General features: G+C 34.2%; 1 protein-coding gene across 1 annotated transcript; it reads left to right on the top strand.

Moving 5' to 3' along the window:
- Positions 1-1,259: 1,259 nt before the first annotated feature.
- On the top strand, positions 1,260-8,382 carry LOC133191206 (uncharacterized). The gene is made up of 3 exons (XM_061326942.1): positions 1,260-1,287; positions 6,047-6,331; positions 7,238-8,382. Exons 1-3 carry the CDS (start codon positions 1,260-1,262, stop codon positions 8,341-8,343), a joined length of 1,419 nt encoding a protein of 472 aa, XP_061182926.1. The 3' UTR covers positions 8,344-8,382.
- Positions 8,383-14,524: the final 6,142 nt, after the last annotated feature.

Here is a 14,524-nt window from a genome sequence, read left to right on the forward strand (position 1 = left end):
ATATACACTTATAAAGTTTGAAAAACTTTTATAGGATGAAAAATTTTAACGTAAAATTCCTCTTCTTTGTTTCCATTGTCAAACGGATGCTAGTTTCATTTTCATGTAAGGAATATTCCCTTTAAATTAAAAGAAAAAAATTGACCTGGCAGTTTCTGAGCAAAGTGAAATGAATTTTGATATTCAACTGGTGATTGATAAATTTCATCAAGATTGCCCAAGCTATCACCTAGACTCCTGTGAACCATTATAGGTGGATTAATAACAACATCCTCCACTTTCTTGTCTTTTACTAAGAAAACTGTAGTTCCCTTCTATTAATGTTTATGGTCATACAGCTTACAAATTAACGTTTTAATCATCTCCCAAGCATTTCATTAATAGTATTGTACGCATTCTCATTATAAATGAACAGATAAGCTAGGTCACATTATCAATTTAAGAATTTAAGTATGTGCCCAAATAAATGATGGGAAAAATATCCTGTGTAGATATTTACAAATTAAGGAACAGTAATTAAGCTCAAAAGTCCATTGAAGCAGTACAAATCGGGAACAGAGTAAACACGGACCTCTAAAAGACACAAGGGTCACTTTTAAAAAATATACCTATAAAATGTTAAGCGCATCCATATCAGTAATATTGAATTAATTTTGTAACTCATTATTTATTTGCCAGATATTTTTACTTTTATTAAAATAAAGTTTGAAACATTGCCTTTTAATTTTGAAGTGCTATTAACTATAATCTGTAAAATTGTAGATGCATTAATTTATTATATACCCATCAATTTCCTTGTTTTTGTTACTGTTAATTTTACAGAGTGTGATCCGACTTTCCAGATCACCACACTGTGGTTTTCTGAATCCATATCACCCCTCTCTGAAACTGATGACGTAGTACACAGATAAATGACGTTTTTATTCTCGCGCATCAAAAAGTTCCTTGACAAAATGGTTTGTTTAATGGATAAAAGTTATGTAATTGATCCAAAAAGTTTTCCTTTTATTATACTTTGCTAGTTGTAAAGGGGTATATAATAAATTTATCATTATAACAGTAACTTGATCCGAGGAGCCGTATCACGTCTCGTTGACAGGCGCGGATCATCAGATCAAACTCGACGCTTCGCGTCTCGTTTGATCTGATGATCCGCGCCTGTCAACGAGACGTGATACGGCTCCTCGAATCAAGTTACTGTTATAATAATATATATTTATCTAATTGAATTCAAAATCGCTTTCCGATTTTACAAGACAATGGATTCGTTAAGAACTTCACAAAACGGTCTTAATTACTTGTGTATACATGAAGAAAATGGTGTTATATATATATATATATATATATATATATATATATATATATATATATATATATATATATATATATATATATATATATATATATATATATAATGAATTTAATCTGTTATAACAAATTCGTTACAACGAATGCAACAAATTTATTATAATAGATTAAATTCGTTTTAACGAATTCAGAAAATTTGTCATGAAAGATTAAATTCGTTAAAACGAATTCTTAAATTTGTTATAACGATTAAATGTCACTTAAACGAATTCGACAAATCATTATATCAAACTCATAAATATTTTTTCTTCAGACTATAAATGTCGAATAGGATAATTTGTATTTTTTTATGCATGTTAAATGTCTTTAAAGAAAAGAAAAGTTACTGCGAAGTCCAGTGAGATTTTGCAAAAAAATGAGAAATTTCGTTGGATACTGTACATCTTGTATGTTGTTTAACGTCCCTCTTGAGAATTTTTCACTCATATGGAGACGCCACCACTTGCCGGTGGAGAGCTGCAAATGTTGTCCTATACTCGGCATTTACGGCCATTGAGCAGTGAGGGATCTTATTCGTGCCAGCACCTACTGCGACACGGGTCCTCGGTCTATACGGTCTCATCCGAAGGACCGGTCCCCACGTCCCACACTGGGATTCGAACCTGCGACGTAAAGATCAACTCCTTACGCCGCGACTCTAGAGCAGACGCTCTAACCACTGCACCACGCGTTGGATACTGTAAATGAAGGACATACCGTCACTGTAGCTTAATCGGTAGAGGGCTCGCTGCGTGATCGGAAGGTCATGGGTTCGAGCCCCGGTCGCGACTGACCTAAGTCGATAAAAAAAAAAACCCAGAAGTCTCTGATGAGACTGTAGCTCTACTGGTCTGCATGTATAACAAAGTAGCACTTGAATTTGAAACTTTGCAACATGCATTAATAAATAGAATTATGTTTTTTTTAATGTAGTCTACTTCTGTGCCAAGTTATATTGAAATTAAAAGAAAACTGTAGGAGAAGTAGCGTTTAAAAAGTATTTCACAAAAATATCTATTTTTAGTAACCATGACAACACCATTCACTGAAATCAAAAACCGAAATACATATTAAGTATCGTAGTGTATTCTAATTGTGTGCCAAATTAGATTGAAATCAGACCAAAACTGTAGGAGGAATAACGTTTTATAGGGATTTCACAGAAATTTCTAATTTTAGTAACCAGGGCGACAGTGTTCATCGAAATCAAAACCTGATGCATTAAATTATGTATCTTTAAGTTAATATAGTCTTCTTGTTTGTCAAATTATATTAAAAGCAGACTAAAACTGTAGCAGGAGTAGCGTATTAAAGGAATTTCGCAGAAATATCTATTTTTAGCAACTATGGCAACACCGTTCATCGGAATCAAAAACTGATGCACTAAATTATGTATCTTAGTGTATGTAGTCTACTTGTATGCCAAGTTATATTAAAATCAGACCAAAACTGTAGGAGGAGAAGTGTTTTTAAGGAATTTCACAAAAATTTCTATTTTTAGTAACCATGGCAACACCGTTCATTGAAATCAAAAAACGATGCACTAAATTTTGTATCAAAGTGATGTCCACTTATGTGCCAAGTTATGTTAAAATCAGACCAAAACTGTAGGAGGAGTAGCGTTTTAAAGGAATTTCACAGAAATTTCTAATTTTAGTAACCAGGGCGACAGTGTTCATCGAAATCAAAACCTGATGCATTAAATTATGTATCTTTAAGTTAATATAGTCTTCTTGTTTGTCAAATTATATTAAAAGCAGACTAAAACTGTAGCAGGAGTAGCGTATTAAAGGAATTTCGCAGAAATATCTATTTTTAGCAACTATGGCAACACCGTTCATCGGAATCAAAAACTGATGCACTAAATTATGTATCTTAGTGTATGTAGTCTACTTGTATGCCAAGTTATATTAAAATCAGACCAAAACTGTAGGAGGAGAAGTTTTTTTAAGGAATTTCACAAAAATTTCTATTTTTAGTAACCATGGCAACACCGTTCATTGAAATCAAAAAACGATGCACTAAATTTTGTATCAAAGTGATGTCCACTTATGTGCCAAGTTATGTTAAAATCAGACCAAAACTGTAGGAGGAGTAGCGTTTTAAAGGAATTTCACAGAAATTTCTATTTTTAGTAACCATGGCAACACCGTTTATTGAAATAAAAAACTGATTGACTAAATTATGTACTTTAGTGAAGTCTGCTCGTGTGCCAAGTTATATTGAAATCAAACCAAAACTGTAGGAGGAGTAGCGTTTTAAAGGAATTTCACAGAAATTTCTATTTTTAGTAACCATGGCAACACCGTTCATCGAAATCAAAAACCGATGCACTAAATTATGTTTCTTAGTGTAGTCTACGTGTGTGCCAAGTTATATTGAAATCAGACCAAAACTGTAGCAGGAGTAGCATTTTGAAATTTTTTTACAAACAGACAGACGGACGACGGACACGTACTATCGCATAAGCTCTTCTGGTCTCTGACCAGTAGAGTTAAAAAAACAGGTAGCAACTGTTCCTTCGCCAAGCGCTCGACACTTTGAAGTGAAAGTTGCGGGTCCTTCGGATGAGACCTTAAAAACCGAGGCCCCGTGTCACGACAGGCGTTGGGATGATAAATGTCCCTCACTGCTCAATGTCCCTTAGTGCCGAGTAAAGGTCTAAATTTAGAGCCCTTCACCGATATCTGGTGACGTCTCTATATGAGTGAAAAGATTCTCGAACGGGATGTTAAACAACATACAATCAATCAATCAAAATGAACATTTTAAGGAAGAAATGTTGAAAGGTTATATAAAACAATGGACTATCTTATGTATAACACTAGATGTTACATCTCTGATGAATCTGTTCGTTGTTTTGTGGCGATCCCCTCTTATTAAGGATTGTATTGTCGGCTTTTCATTGTACACGCTTCTCCCAAACAGATAACTTTTTATAAAGTGTTTGATATATATACCCTTTTATTTGTGTGTATAACCTTTTTTTTTGTCTGAAGTGTGTCCAAAATCAGGTAAATTACCAAACTTTGTATCGTTGTGTAGGTAAGACAAAAAATTCCAAAATTTTGAATTTCATAGCCCCTGGGCCAGGGGGGTTCAGTGCTAGGGCAGAATGTAACAAGCAAGGGTAAATTATGGAAACCAAATAGAGGGATTTTTTGTTTAAATTTGATGTCTTCCTCTTGGAGTCTTTCAAACAATATACCCGGTAATATTGATGTGCAAGTGTCCTCCCAAGTTTTGGGGGTTTAAAATTTTCAATGACCGTGTAGTGTAGGGCAGCGCCGCGAGAATTCCATCGGCATCGAAAGCAAGTTTTTTGACTTGCCTAGATAGCCGAGCGGTCTAGCGCGCTAATCCTGTACTGCTAGGAGAGATTCCGTAGGTCGAGAGTTCAACCCCGGGCTGGGGCGGAAGTGAGTATCCTTATAAAAGTGAATTTGTGCTTTCTATATTAATATTTCTTCACTTAGGGCAGTTATGTTAGTTTAAGAGTTGTTAATGTGCTTTATATATATATATATATATATATATATATATATATATATATATATATATATATATATATATATATATATATATATATATATATATATATATATATATATATATAGTATATCCACTAGGCCTAATTTTTAGAGAAAACAATGATACATGTAAAAGCAGTCACATTTTTAAAAAGAAATACATAGCGCATCCTATTTTCATAACTGCAATATGAAAGACATGCTTCTTTTGTAACTAATTATTTGCTGGGATTTTTTTTTTAAATTTTTATTAGAATAAATTTTGAAATTTGATATTTGATACGCTATTATCTGTAAACTGTATAAACATAAATGACTCACTGTATCATACAAAATGATGTACTTTAATAAAAGGAGTCAAAATCACAGAAAACGTTAGTTCTATCTTGGCCTCATATGACACCAATACCATCTACACAATTGATAAGTATGATAGAGAGAATCAATAGAACTAGAATTTGACCTGCATTGATGTGTTGTTTGGTGTCTTGAAATGCGGATTTCCTATCACTTTAAGTGAAACGTGATATATTTTTTTAACAAATAAAATAAAATAAAGTCGCCAATGCTAAAAAAAAAATGTGTATACAGTTTGTACAAGTACTTGTTTGATAAATATAATAAATCGGAGTGCAGGAAGCATTCTATTTTAAACCCCTTAATCTTCCAAATCATATCATATCTATTTGAATTACATAATGTTTTCCGGTATAAACTATATTTCGTAAAGCATCTTAATTGTTTAAAATCCCCGAATGTAAAATGACATACAATTGTATATGAATTTCCAAATAATTAAACTTGAAAAATAATAAAATAAACAAATGTATGATTTGATAATTTTGAAATCTATTGAAGAAATTTGAAGCCAAAGCAGAACGAAGAGAAAGTAGGAGAACAGAATTGTGCTCCTTCTCGCTTGTAATGTGGACCTTACTTGTAGAATGACGAGGACAGATTTACCTTTTTTCGGATGTAATTCCAAATATTCAACTTGTGACCTACATGTTTCTTATCTAATTGAATATAAAATCAGTCTGTACACTGTCCGGTTTAGAACACAATGGATTTGTTTAGAACTTCACAACACGGTCTGTATCTATGAAGAAAATCGTGGTATGGCTATTATTTGTTAAACAAAATTAACTATATTAACAATTCTATTTTAGGTTTAGTGACAATATGCGTTTTTCTTCTTACCATCTCTCTTCTGGTGAACGGTAATATGGACGTATGGGTAACCAATAGCAACGGAGGAGACAGGCTATCGCAAAAAGCCTCGCTGTCCCCCACCGGAAGTTCGAATGGATTTCGTATTTTTGTGGATCGTAACAAGCGTTATCAGTATATATCCGGATTTGGAGCGGCACTGACGAATGCCGCCGCCTACAATCTGTACCACAGTTCCCAGCGAGATCAAATAATGCAGGATCTGTTTGGAAAGTCTGGAATTTGTAAGGATGTCATATTCATAATCCTCCCTTAGCTGATGAAATTCTTAACGAGAATTTAAAAAAAAAAATCAATTTGCAAACGATAACTCACTAAAAGCTGGTAAAAACATTTTGTTATTGGTGTCTTTTTACCTTCTCCCATTAATTTTTTTTTATATAAATGCGCACGACGGATCCTAGGTTTTAAATACCCGTCTCCACTGAAGATAAGTTAAGATAAAACGGGAGAGGCGGTGTTGCTCTTTAAAACTTGAGCTTTTGTTTTTAATGAATATCAATCTTGATCAAATGCTGTGGAGAATATTTTTCCTATAAATTTTTAGTAGACCATACCATATCTAGACAGAAGTTTTTATGCATGTCATAAAATGAAAAATGTTGGGGAGTTATGGTGAGATTTTGCGAAGATAAAAAAAAGAGAGAGAGTTTATAGGATACTGAAAATGATGGATAAGAAAAATGAACTTTTTAAGAAAGAACTTTTGACAGATTACAACATTGGACTATTATGTATAACACTAGATGATACAATTACTTCCCTGATGTTTGTTGCACTCCCTTCTTGATTTGGCTTGAGCCGTATTGTCGACTTCTCCATTGTATTTGTAAGTTTCATAAATTATAGATCGCCTCTATGCATTAATAGATAGCTTTTCACAACCATTTAAATTTACTCTGAATAGAAATCTTTTCACTTTTTTTTTCTGTATCAAAAAGCGTAACCCATTATAACAGCGTCATAGTCCCTACTATTGCTTTAGACACGATGAAAAACCGGATCACAGTAAGATATTAGGAAAGGTTGGTTAAGCCACAAAATACTAGTGCTATTATTTCAACTTGACTTGGACTTCTGATACAGTATAATCTGATGATATTTTGAGAGCTTTGTGATTTCATTTTTAGCCATGAGCTATTTGAGGTTACCCATGGGAGGCACGGACTTTCAGGGAGTACAGCCATACACTTATAATGATCTGCCATCCTGGCAGCACAACGATTTCCACATGGACCACTTCAGCATTCAAAAAGACAAGGATTTCATTATCCCAATCCTCAAACAAGCCATTCAAATTAACCCAAGCCTTAGAATCATCGCAACGCCGTGGACTGCGCCTGCGTGGATGAAAACCACGAACTCTCTCTTTGGTGGCGAATTTCATAATGGTAACAACTACCAGCAGGCTTATGCTCAGTATTTCGTGAAATTCATACAGGCGTACCAGACAGAAGGAATTCCAATTGACGCAATTTGCCTACAGAATGAACCAAAGCACACTGACAACTCTTATCCAACCATGAAACTCAGCTGGCAAACGGAAAGAGATATAATCAAGAATTATCTCGGGCCTGCTTTTAATCAGCATAGTATCAACACAAAAATTATCATATACGATCATAACTGGGATGACACCAGTTATGCTGGAAACATTTTAGCGGACGGTGGAGCGGCTCAGTACATTAGAGGTAGCGCCTGGCACTGCTATGGTGGACGCCATGACACTTGTGGTGGCTTTCACAATCAACATCCTGATAAGGATATCTACTTTACAGAATGTTCAGGGGGTGATTGGGCGCCGGGATTCAATGTTGTTTGGGGCATGCGTATTCTTTCCATCGGGCAAACTCGCAACTGGGCAAAAACTGTTATGTACTGGAATCTTGCCCTGGACGATAACCACGGTCCAAAGGTCGGAGTTGGTGGCTGCAACAATTGCAATGGAGTAATAACTATCCATAGCAATGGCGGCATGTCAAAGAACACGGAGTATTACATCATAGGTCATATGTCAAAGTTCGTGTTTCCTGAAGCTGTTCGATTAGATACTCCTGAGTATGGATGGGATGACGTACACTCTGTTGCCTTTCAGAACAATGATGGCAGTGTGGCTATAGTGGTGTTAAATCCCCGTAACGACAGAGATCAGACATTTTATATTGATATTGATGGCCAACATTACCAGTATACACTACCAAGAGAATCAGTCGCTACATTCACGCACCGTAGTTGATGTACATCTTTAATATGAGACATGTGAACACTAACTTTTACACATTGATGAATTTAATCTGGCAAATGTGAATAATGAAGCAATAAATAAATTGTCAAAAATCAAATTGAATAAATTACTAATTAAAGATCTTGCTGCGGGGTATGACATTATCTGACGGTAAATTCGGTAGCTGTGGAAACTCTCTGAAAAAGATATAAATAAAAACAATGAAAAATGAAAAAAAAAATCATGACATTAAATTAATAACGAGACTGTATACGACTTGAATTATGTGAACAAAACGGCATTTGAGAAAAATACACATTTTGTATGCTAAATTTACCTTGTGCTCCAGAAAATCATCCCTGTGATCCGCTGTTTACGGATAATGCCAGCAACAAGCCCATACCCACTGTAAGGGAAAAAAAGCTCTATAAAAGATTTACGTGTCTTCTCCTATAGTCAATAGTTTTCGTGTATTTGACATTAAGGGTCCCTTTTGATTTTACTACCCAGTAAACAGTTATCATAGATGAAATGTGTGGAGAAAACGAGCAGTATTCAACTTCAAAAGTCCATTAAACAATACAAATTTTGGAGCAGAGCAAACACGGACCTCCAAAACATCAGAGGTGGATCAGGTGCCATAGATGTGATATTGTATCCTAAAGTTATTCAGTATAATGCCCTTAGTGCAACGTGTTTCAAAATGTTATGAACATCGGAATAATATCAGCTTTAATATGCAGGGCTATAAGCATTTTAATATCTCTTTCAAAATGAAAAATAAGAAAATAATCAAAATATACAAGAAGCCTATTGGCCACATCGCTCACCTGAGCACTTTGGCTAGGGAAAAAGAGAAATCAGTATTGAAAATATACAAATGGTCTCAACCCAATCTAATTAAAATTAGATGTTCCAAATCCGCTACCACTTCTCAAACAATTCGGGGTCAAGTCAGAGCGACCTTTCGATTACCCAATGAAATCGCCGTCTCCGAAATCTTGGTTTATGGTTCGGATGCGTTTCTTTTTTTACTGCCATACCTAAACGCCCGAGAGGTTTCGTAGTAAGCAAAATATGCATGGTAAAGACCGTGCTATATGTGACGTGCGGGATATATAGTAGTTTGTGCATTTTCGTTTGCATTATTCAGGTAAGAATGCCAGATTGGCGAAGTATACGTTCAATTTATACCAAAATTACTTTAATTCAATGTAAGACAGTCTACAGAGCATCAATAATGTAAAGATGTAGCCGTGGAACTAATTTTAGAATCGTATACAGAAGGTTGAACCTGATTGGCCAAAATTTTTATGTTTATTCATAATCGAAAGGTCGCTCTGACGTGACCCCTAATGGGATGTTGTTAGATGTTTGAGAAGTGGTAGCAGATTCGGAACATCTAATTTTAATTAGATTGGGTCTCAACCTAACCAATTCTCTCCGGGTGGGGTGGGTGGGTGGGCATGATTTGAACAAACTTGATTCTACACGAACTGAGGATATTTTCATATTTCTTTGACTAATTAAGGCTTTGGAAGATTTTTTTCTTATATATTTCTATATAAGTTTGATCTTCTATTGTGGCCCCATCCTACCTCTAGGGGACATGATTTGACCAAAACTTGAATCTACACTACCTCAGGATGACTAACCATGGTTTTGCTGTTCTTGAGAAAATTATGATGATTTTTCCTATATTTTCCTTTGGATAATTAACTTTGATCCCCCTATTGTGGCCACATACAAACCCCATGGGCAATAATTTAAACAAATTTCAATCTACACTCCCTGATGATGACTAACTATGGCTTTGCTGTTCCTGAGAAGGAGATTTAAAAAAAAAACTTATATATTCCTATGGATAACTTTGATTCCCTATTGTGACCCCATAAAACCCCATGGGCAATGATTTGAACAAATTTGTATCTAGACTATCTGAGGATGCTTCTGTGTTAATATGACTACTTACAATGTATTGCTTTGCTGTTCTTGAGTAGTAGAATTTTAAAGATTTTTTCTATATATTCCCATGCATAACTTTGATCCCCTGTTGTGGCCCCAAACTACCTGTGGGTCAGGATGATCTCCCATTGGAAGAGGATGTGAGGATGTGACTCTTCATTTGAACAAACCTGAATGCCCTTCACTCAAGGATACTCTGTGCCAAGTTTAGTTAAAACTATCTTAGTGGTTCTGGAAAAGATGAAATTTTAAAAAGTTTTTGACAACAATAACAACGACGACAGTTAACGGACAAATTTTGGTCAAACCTTCGGCTTAGATAAGCAAAAAATGGCAATAGCAATAACTAAAGGTGAACCTTTCCGCAATAACAAAGCAATCTATCAACTCAAAAGTCTAGGCGCACTGTGTGCTCAATTTGGTGTAAAGTCAAAATGAAGGTTCACGCTGAGCAATATGTAACTCGAGTGAGTTCTATGCATTTTACGAATGGATGGCCAGTCTAGGATATACGTTAAGAATCCAAGAAAACATTAACAGACTCAATTGAAAGAAAAAGTAAGTACTTACGCAGACCCACAATGGCTATTAACTGGGTCTCTTTAACTTGTCTCGTCATTTGAGTGATCTGCTGGTTCTTCAGGAACTGTTGATTGTAGATGCCTATGTTCTGTGTATAGGGATCAGAACCGCCTTCATAAGGATAACCAAGAGAGGGATCGAATCCCAGAAGTTGTCCCTGGACCTGCGAAATTAAGATGGCGACCAGACAAAGAAAGACGATACTACACCTTCTCGTCCCCATCTTGATGGTTACTGCAGAGTACAGCGATATACTGGACCAGTTATATGTTAGCCATGGGCAATGGTCAGTGACCAGTGGTGTACATGGATCAGTGATGTATTCTATCACTAGGTTGGCGATTTCTGTGTTAATGTACATGTATTGTAATAGATAGGGAACCAAGTGAAATGAGTTCAAGCTAACGCTTATTCGTATCATACTTTATAAAGGTATATGCATTGTCCGCTATGAAGGTCCCCGATGTATGATTGCCTTAGTGAATGTTGTACTGAAGCAGTGTTTTGAATAAATTATTTCTTTAATATTGCATACATGGTGGTGTTTTCATTGACACAAAATATTTATTTCAATATTTGTTGTTTGGCGCTACTAAAGATCCTTTTCATTTTAATATACCTTATAAATGCGCACTTTATATTGAGATATAATTAACAAAACACCTAAACTGATGTTCAGAAAACATTACTTACAGATGGTGAGATACTTTTGAACTATGAGTCTTAAAATTTACGGCACCAAACTGTTTCAACTTTTTCCGAAAATGGAAAAATTTCTAAGCAGAAACGTATACGAAATGTTTAAAGAGCCATTCTCTACAATGAATCTAATTCTTATATGGTAATGTATGCCCCCCCCCCCCCTTGGAAATAGGACTTTTGAGTTTGGACAATATATATATTTTTCCTTGTAAAAGTTTTTTTCAGGTAAGTTGTCAAATTTACTTTTCTGGCTGCCCCTCCCCTTCACTTTTAAAGACGACACAACATGCCCAAACACAATAACATAAATTTTATATAAAATAAAAGCAATTAATAAAAGTTGAAATGTAACCATGCAAATAATAGAAAGGGGTCCAAGTCCATATGGGAGTAATGTGATGTTATTTATTGGTTGCCATGTTGATGAAAAGAAACTATATTCATAAGGCAGCGGGAAATCTTTACCTTTAACCACTGCTATTCGCCTGCATTGTGTCTTCACAATGTAGCAATAACTTCCGAAATTTTTTGACGTTATCTGTGTTGCAAAGGCCTTAAGGATATATATTTCTTAGTATTGATTCTCCATGTCTTTTCTCATGATTGTAGTATTAATCAAATCTTATTCAAAATTGTGTTTAACAAAGCTGTGTTAACTTGGCAATCATGATATCTATTTTAAGAATTGTATAGCCATAACTCACTTATGTATGATCAATTGTTTTTGGTATTTTCTCTACAGTTTTACGATGAGTTTGACCTTGTAACACCTATCATTAGAACTCTTTTTTTTAGAATAAAAATTGCCTGCTTAAATACCTACTTTTTAGAGATTTCTTACAACTAATTTCTTTATGGTTTAATTTATAATTTAAACAATATTTTATTATGTATAATCATAAAAGGATTGGACAGCAGGCACTGCCTATGTAAGTCCTCTCCATAATAAAAGGTCAAAGGCATACATGTACAAGTAAATACAAGTTACATATCATTGAAAAAATTAAATATATACATGTGTATATTCAAAAGAAATTTGTGAAAAAAAAAGACAAAATATTAAGTTTAAGTGAGCTGATGATACAATATATGTTTGTAGTTTAACATATATGACTAATAAGAATATTACAGGTATAAATGTGAAAGTACATATAGATGTTGGTTCTGTGGTTGACAAATTTAAAAAAAAAAAACAAGAAGAGAAACAATGTCATGCAACTCTCTTTGTGGATGTAATAAATTCATGAACAAGTTTAAATACTGCAATATTTTGGTTGTAAGTAAGGTTATTGTCTCCATTCAAAATAACTTCTAAGGATAAAGGCATTGGTAATTCCAAAGTATTCAAGTTTTGTATAAGGTTCTGCCTTTGCACACAATATTTTCGACATTTCATAAAAAAGTGAAATGATGTTTCTGAACTATACCCGCACATGTCACAACTTTGATCTTCCTTTAAAAATGATTAAATAAATCAGCATTAAAAATTACTAGCATTATTTCGCAATTGACAATGAAATATATTCATTTTACGACTTCCATAGTTGTAATATTTCTTGAGTTTTAAGCAGTGTATACTTTTTATGGCAGTCTTGAATGATGAAAGTGTAGGACGAATAAAAACAAAATATATTTTGATCAAAGCATCCATCTTAAGGATGTGCTTTAACATTCTTAAAATATTTAATCGATTACAGGCTTTAGGATGAATATCAAGTATGTGGGATCTCCAATTACCATCCTGCTGAATTCTTATTCCTAAACGAGTATGTGTTTCAACATTTTGAATAGTAGGCCAATCTTCACCAAATCTAATTTTCGGATGCCAAATGTTTTTCCTGCTAAAATCTAAATTAACTGTTTTACTAGGATTGAATTCTACTGCCCATGTATAAGACCATTGTTTTATTTTTTCAAGATCCTTTGTTAAGTCGTTTGCAGAATTAATAATATCATCATCAACTATGACATAAAAAGATGTGTCATCTGCAAAAAGCCTTACAGGACTTGATAAATTTTCAGATATGTCATTAATATACAATAAGAATAAAAAGGGACCTAGGACTGACCCTTGAGGGACACCTGAATTGGTAGCTCTAGTGGTTGATGAAAAGCCATCAAGAACTACTTGTTGGTTTTTGTCAGACAAGTAGTTCTCAATCCAATTAACTATCTGTTCAGAAATACCATAGTATTTTAGTTTATAAAGGATACCTTTATGCCACACTCTATCAAATGCTTTTGAGATGTCACAGAAGACAAATCTAATATCTTTACCTTTATCAAGACTAGATATTATGGTATGATATATTTCTAGCAATTGATTAGTTGTGGAATCACCGGGTTGAAATCCAGATTGATATTTATGAATTAAATTATTTTCAACACAATAATTATACAAGTATAATGGTTTAAGTGGCATAAAGTGTAATGCTTTTGTGGTAGTAGTTTCCTTTATCTTTGTCTTCGTTAAGACTCACTTTAGGATTCAAACGTAGCTGAAAATCTTAATTTTTTCAAGTCTGTTAATCTGCTACCTTGGCAACCAAGACACATAGCAACCAACTTCTGTTTGAAACACATTTCATCAAAATTCGTATCGTTACAGAGAATAGCTCTTGACTCTCTAATCAGTATAAGGGCATTTTGATGTAGTACTGCTGCAAAATTTTAGATTTCAGAGATGAAGTTGAAATTTTCTAGATATTATAAGGATGGGTGAACATGTACAGGAATTATATCTCTCTTCAACAGAATTCTCCTTCGGCAAGGAAGTCTTTCAGCTCATACTTTCCACACTTTTTGTGTTTTTGGGATATTAAACTTCGAACACTGTGCATATCACAGTCTATCAATCTAAAAAAAAAAAATCTATGGAATTTAGCTCCGATAAAATGTTATCCATGGAATTATGCATGGATCAAAGGTAGAGATTTTCTTAACT

This window comes from Saccostrea echinata, unplaced genomic scaffold (assembly GCF_033153115.1).
Source record: "Saccostrea echinata isolate AGI-Se365-2 ecotype Australia unplaced genomic scaffold, CSIRO_AGI_Sech_v1 ptg000023l, whole genome shotgun sequence".
Lineage (NCBI taxonomy): Eukaryota > Metazoa > Mollusca > Bivalvia > Ostreida > Ostreidae > Saccostrea > Saccostrea echinata.

What these genes read in the sequence shown, in the direction of transcription:
- LOC133191206 (XM_061326942.1), top strand. Translation starts at nt 1,260, where the DNA reads ATGGATTCGTTAAGAACTTCACAAAACG. An exon ending in GTTAAGAACTTCACAAAACG is followed by an intron (nt 1,288 to 6,046) that starts GTCTTAATTACT and finishes ATTCTATTTTAG; the next exon opens with GTTTAGTGACAATATGCGTT. An exon ending in GTTTGGAAAGTCTGGAATTT is followed by an intron (nt 6,332 to 7,237) that starts GTAAGGATGTCA and finishes TTTCATTTTTAG; the next exon opens with CCATGAGCTATTTGAGGTTA.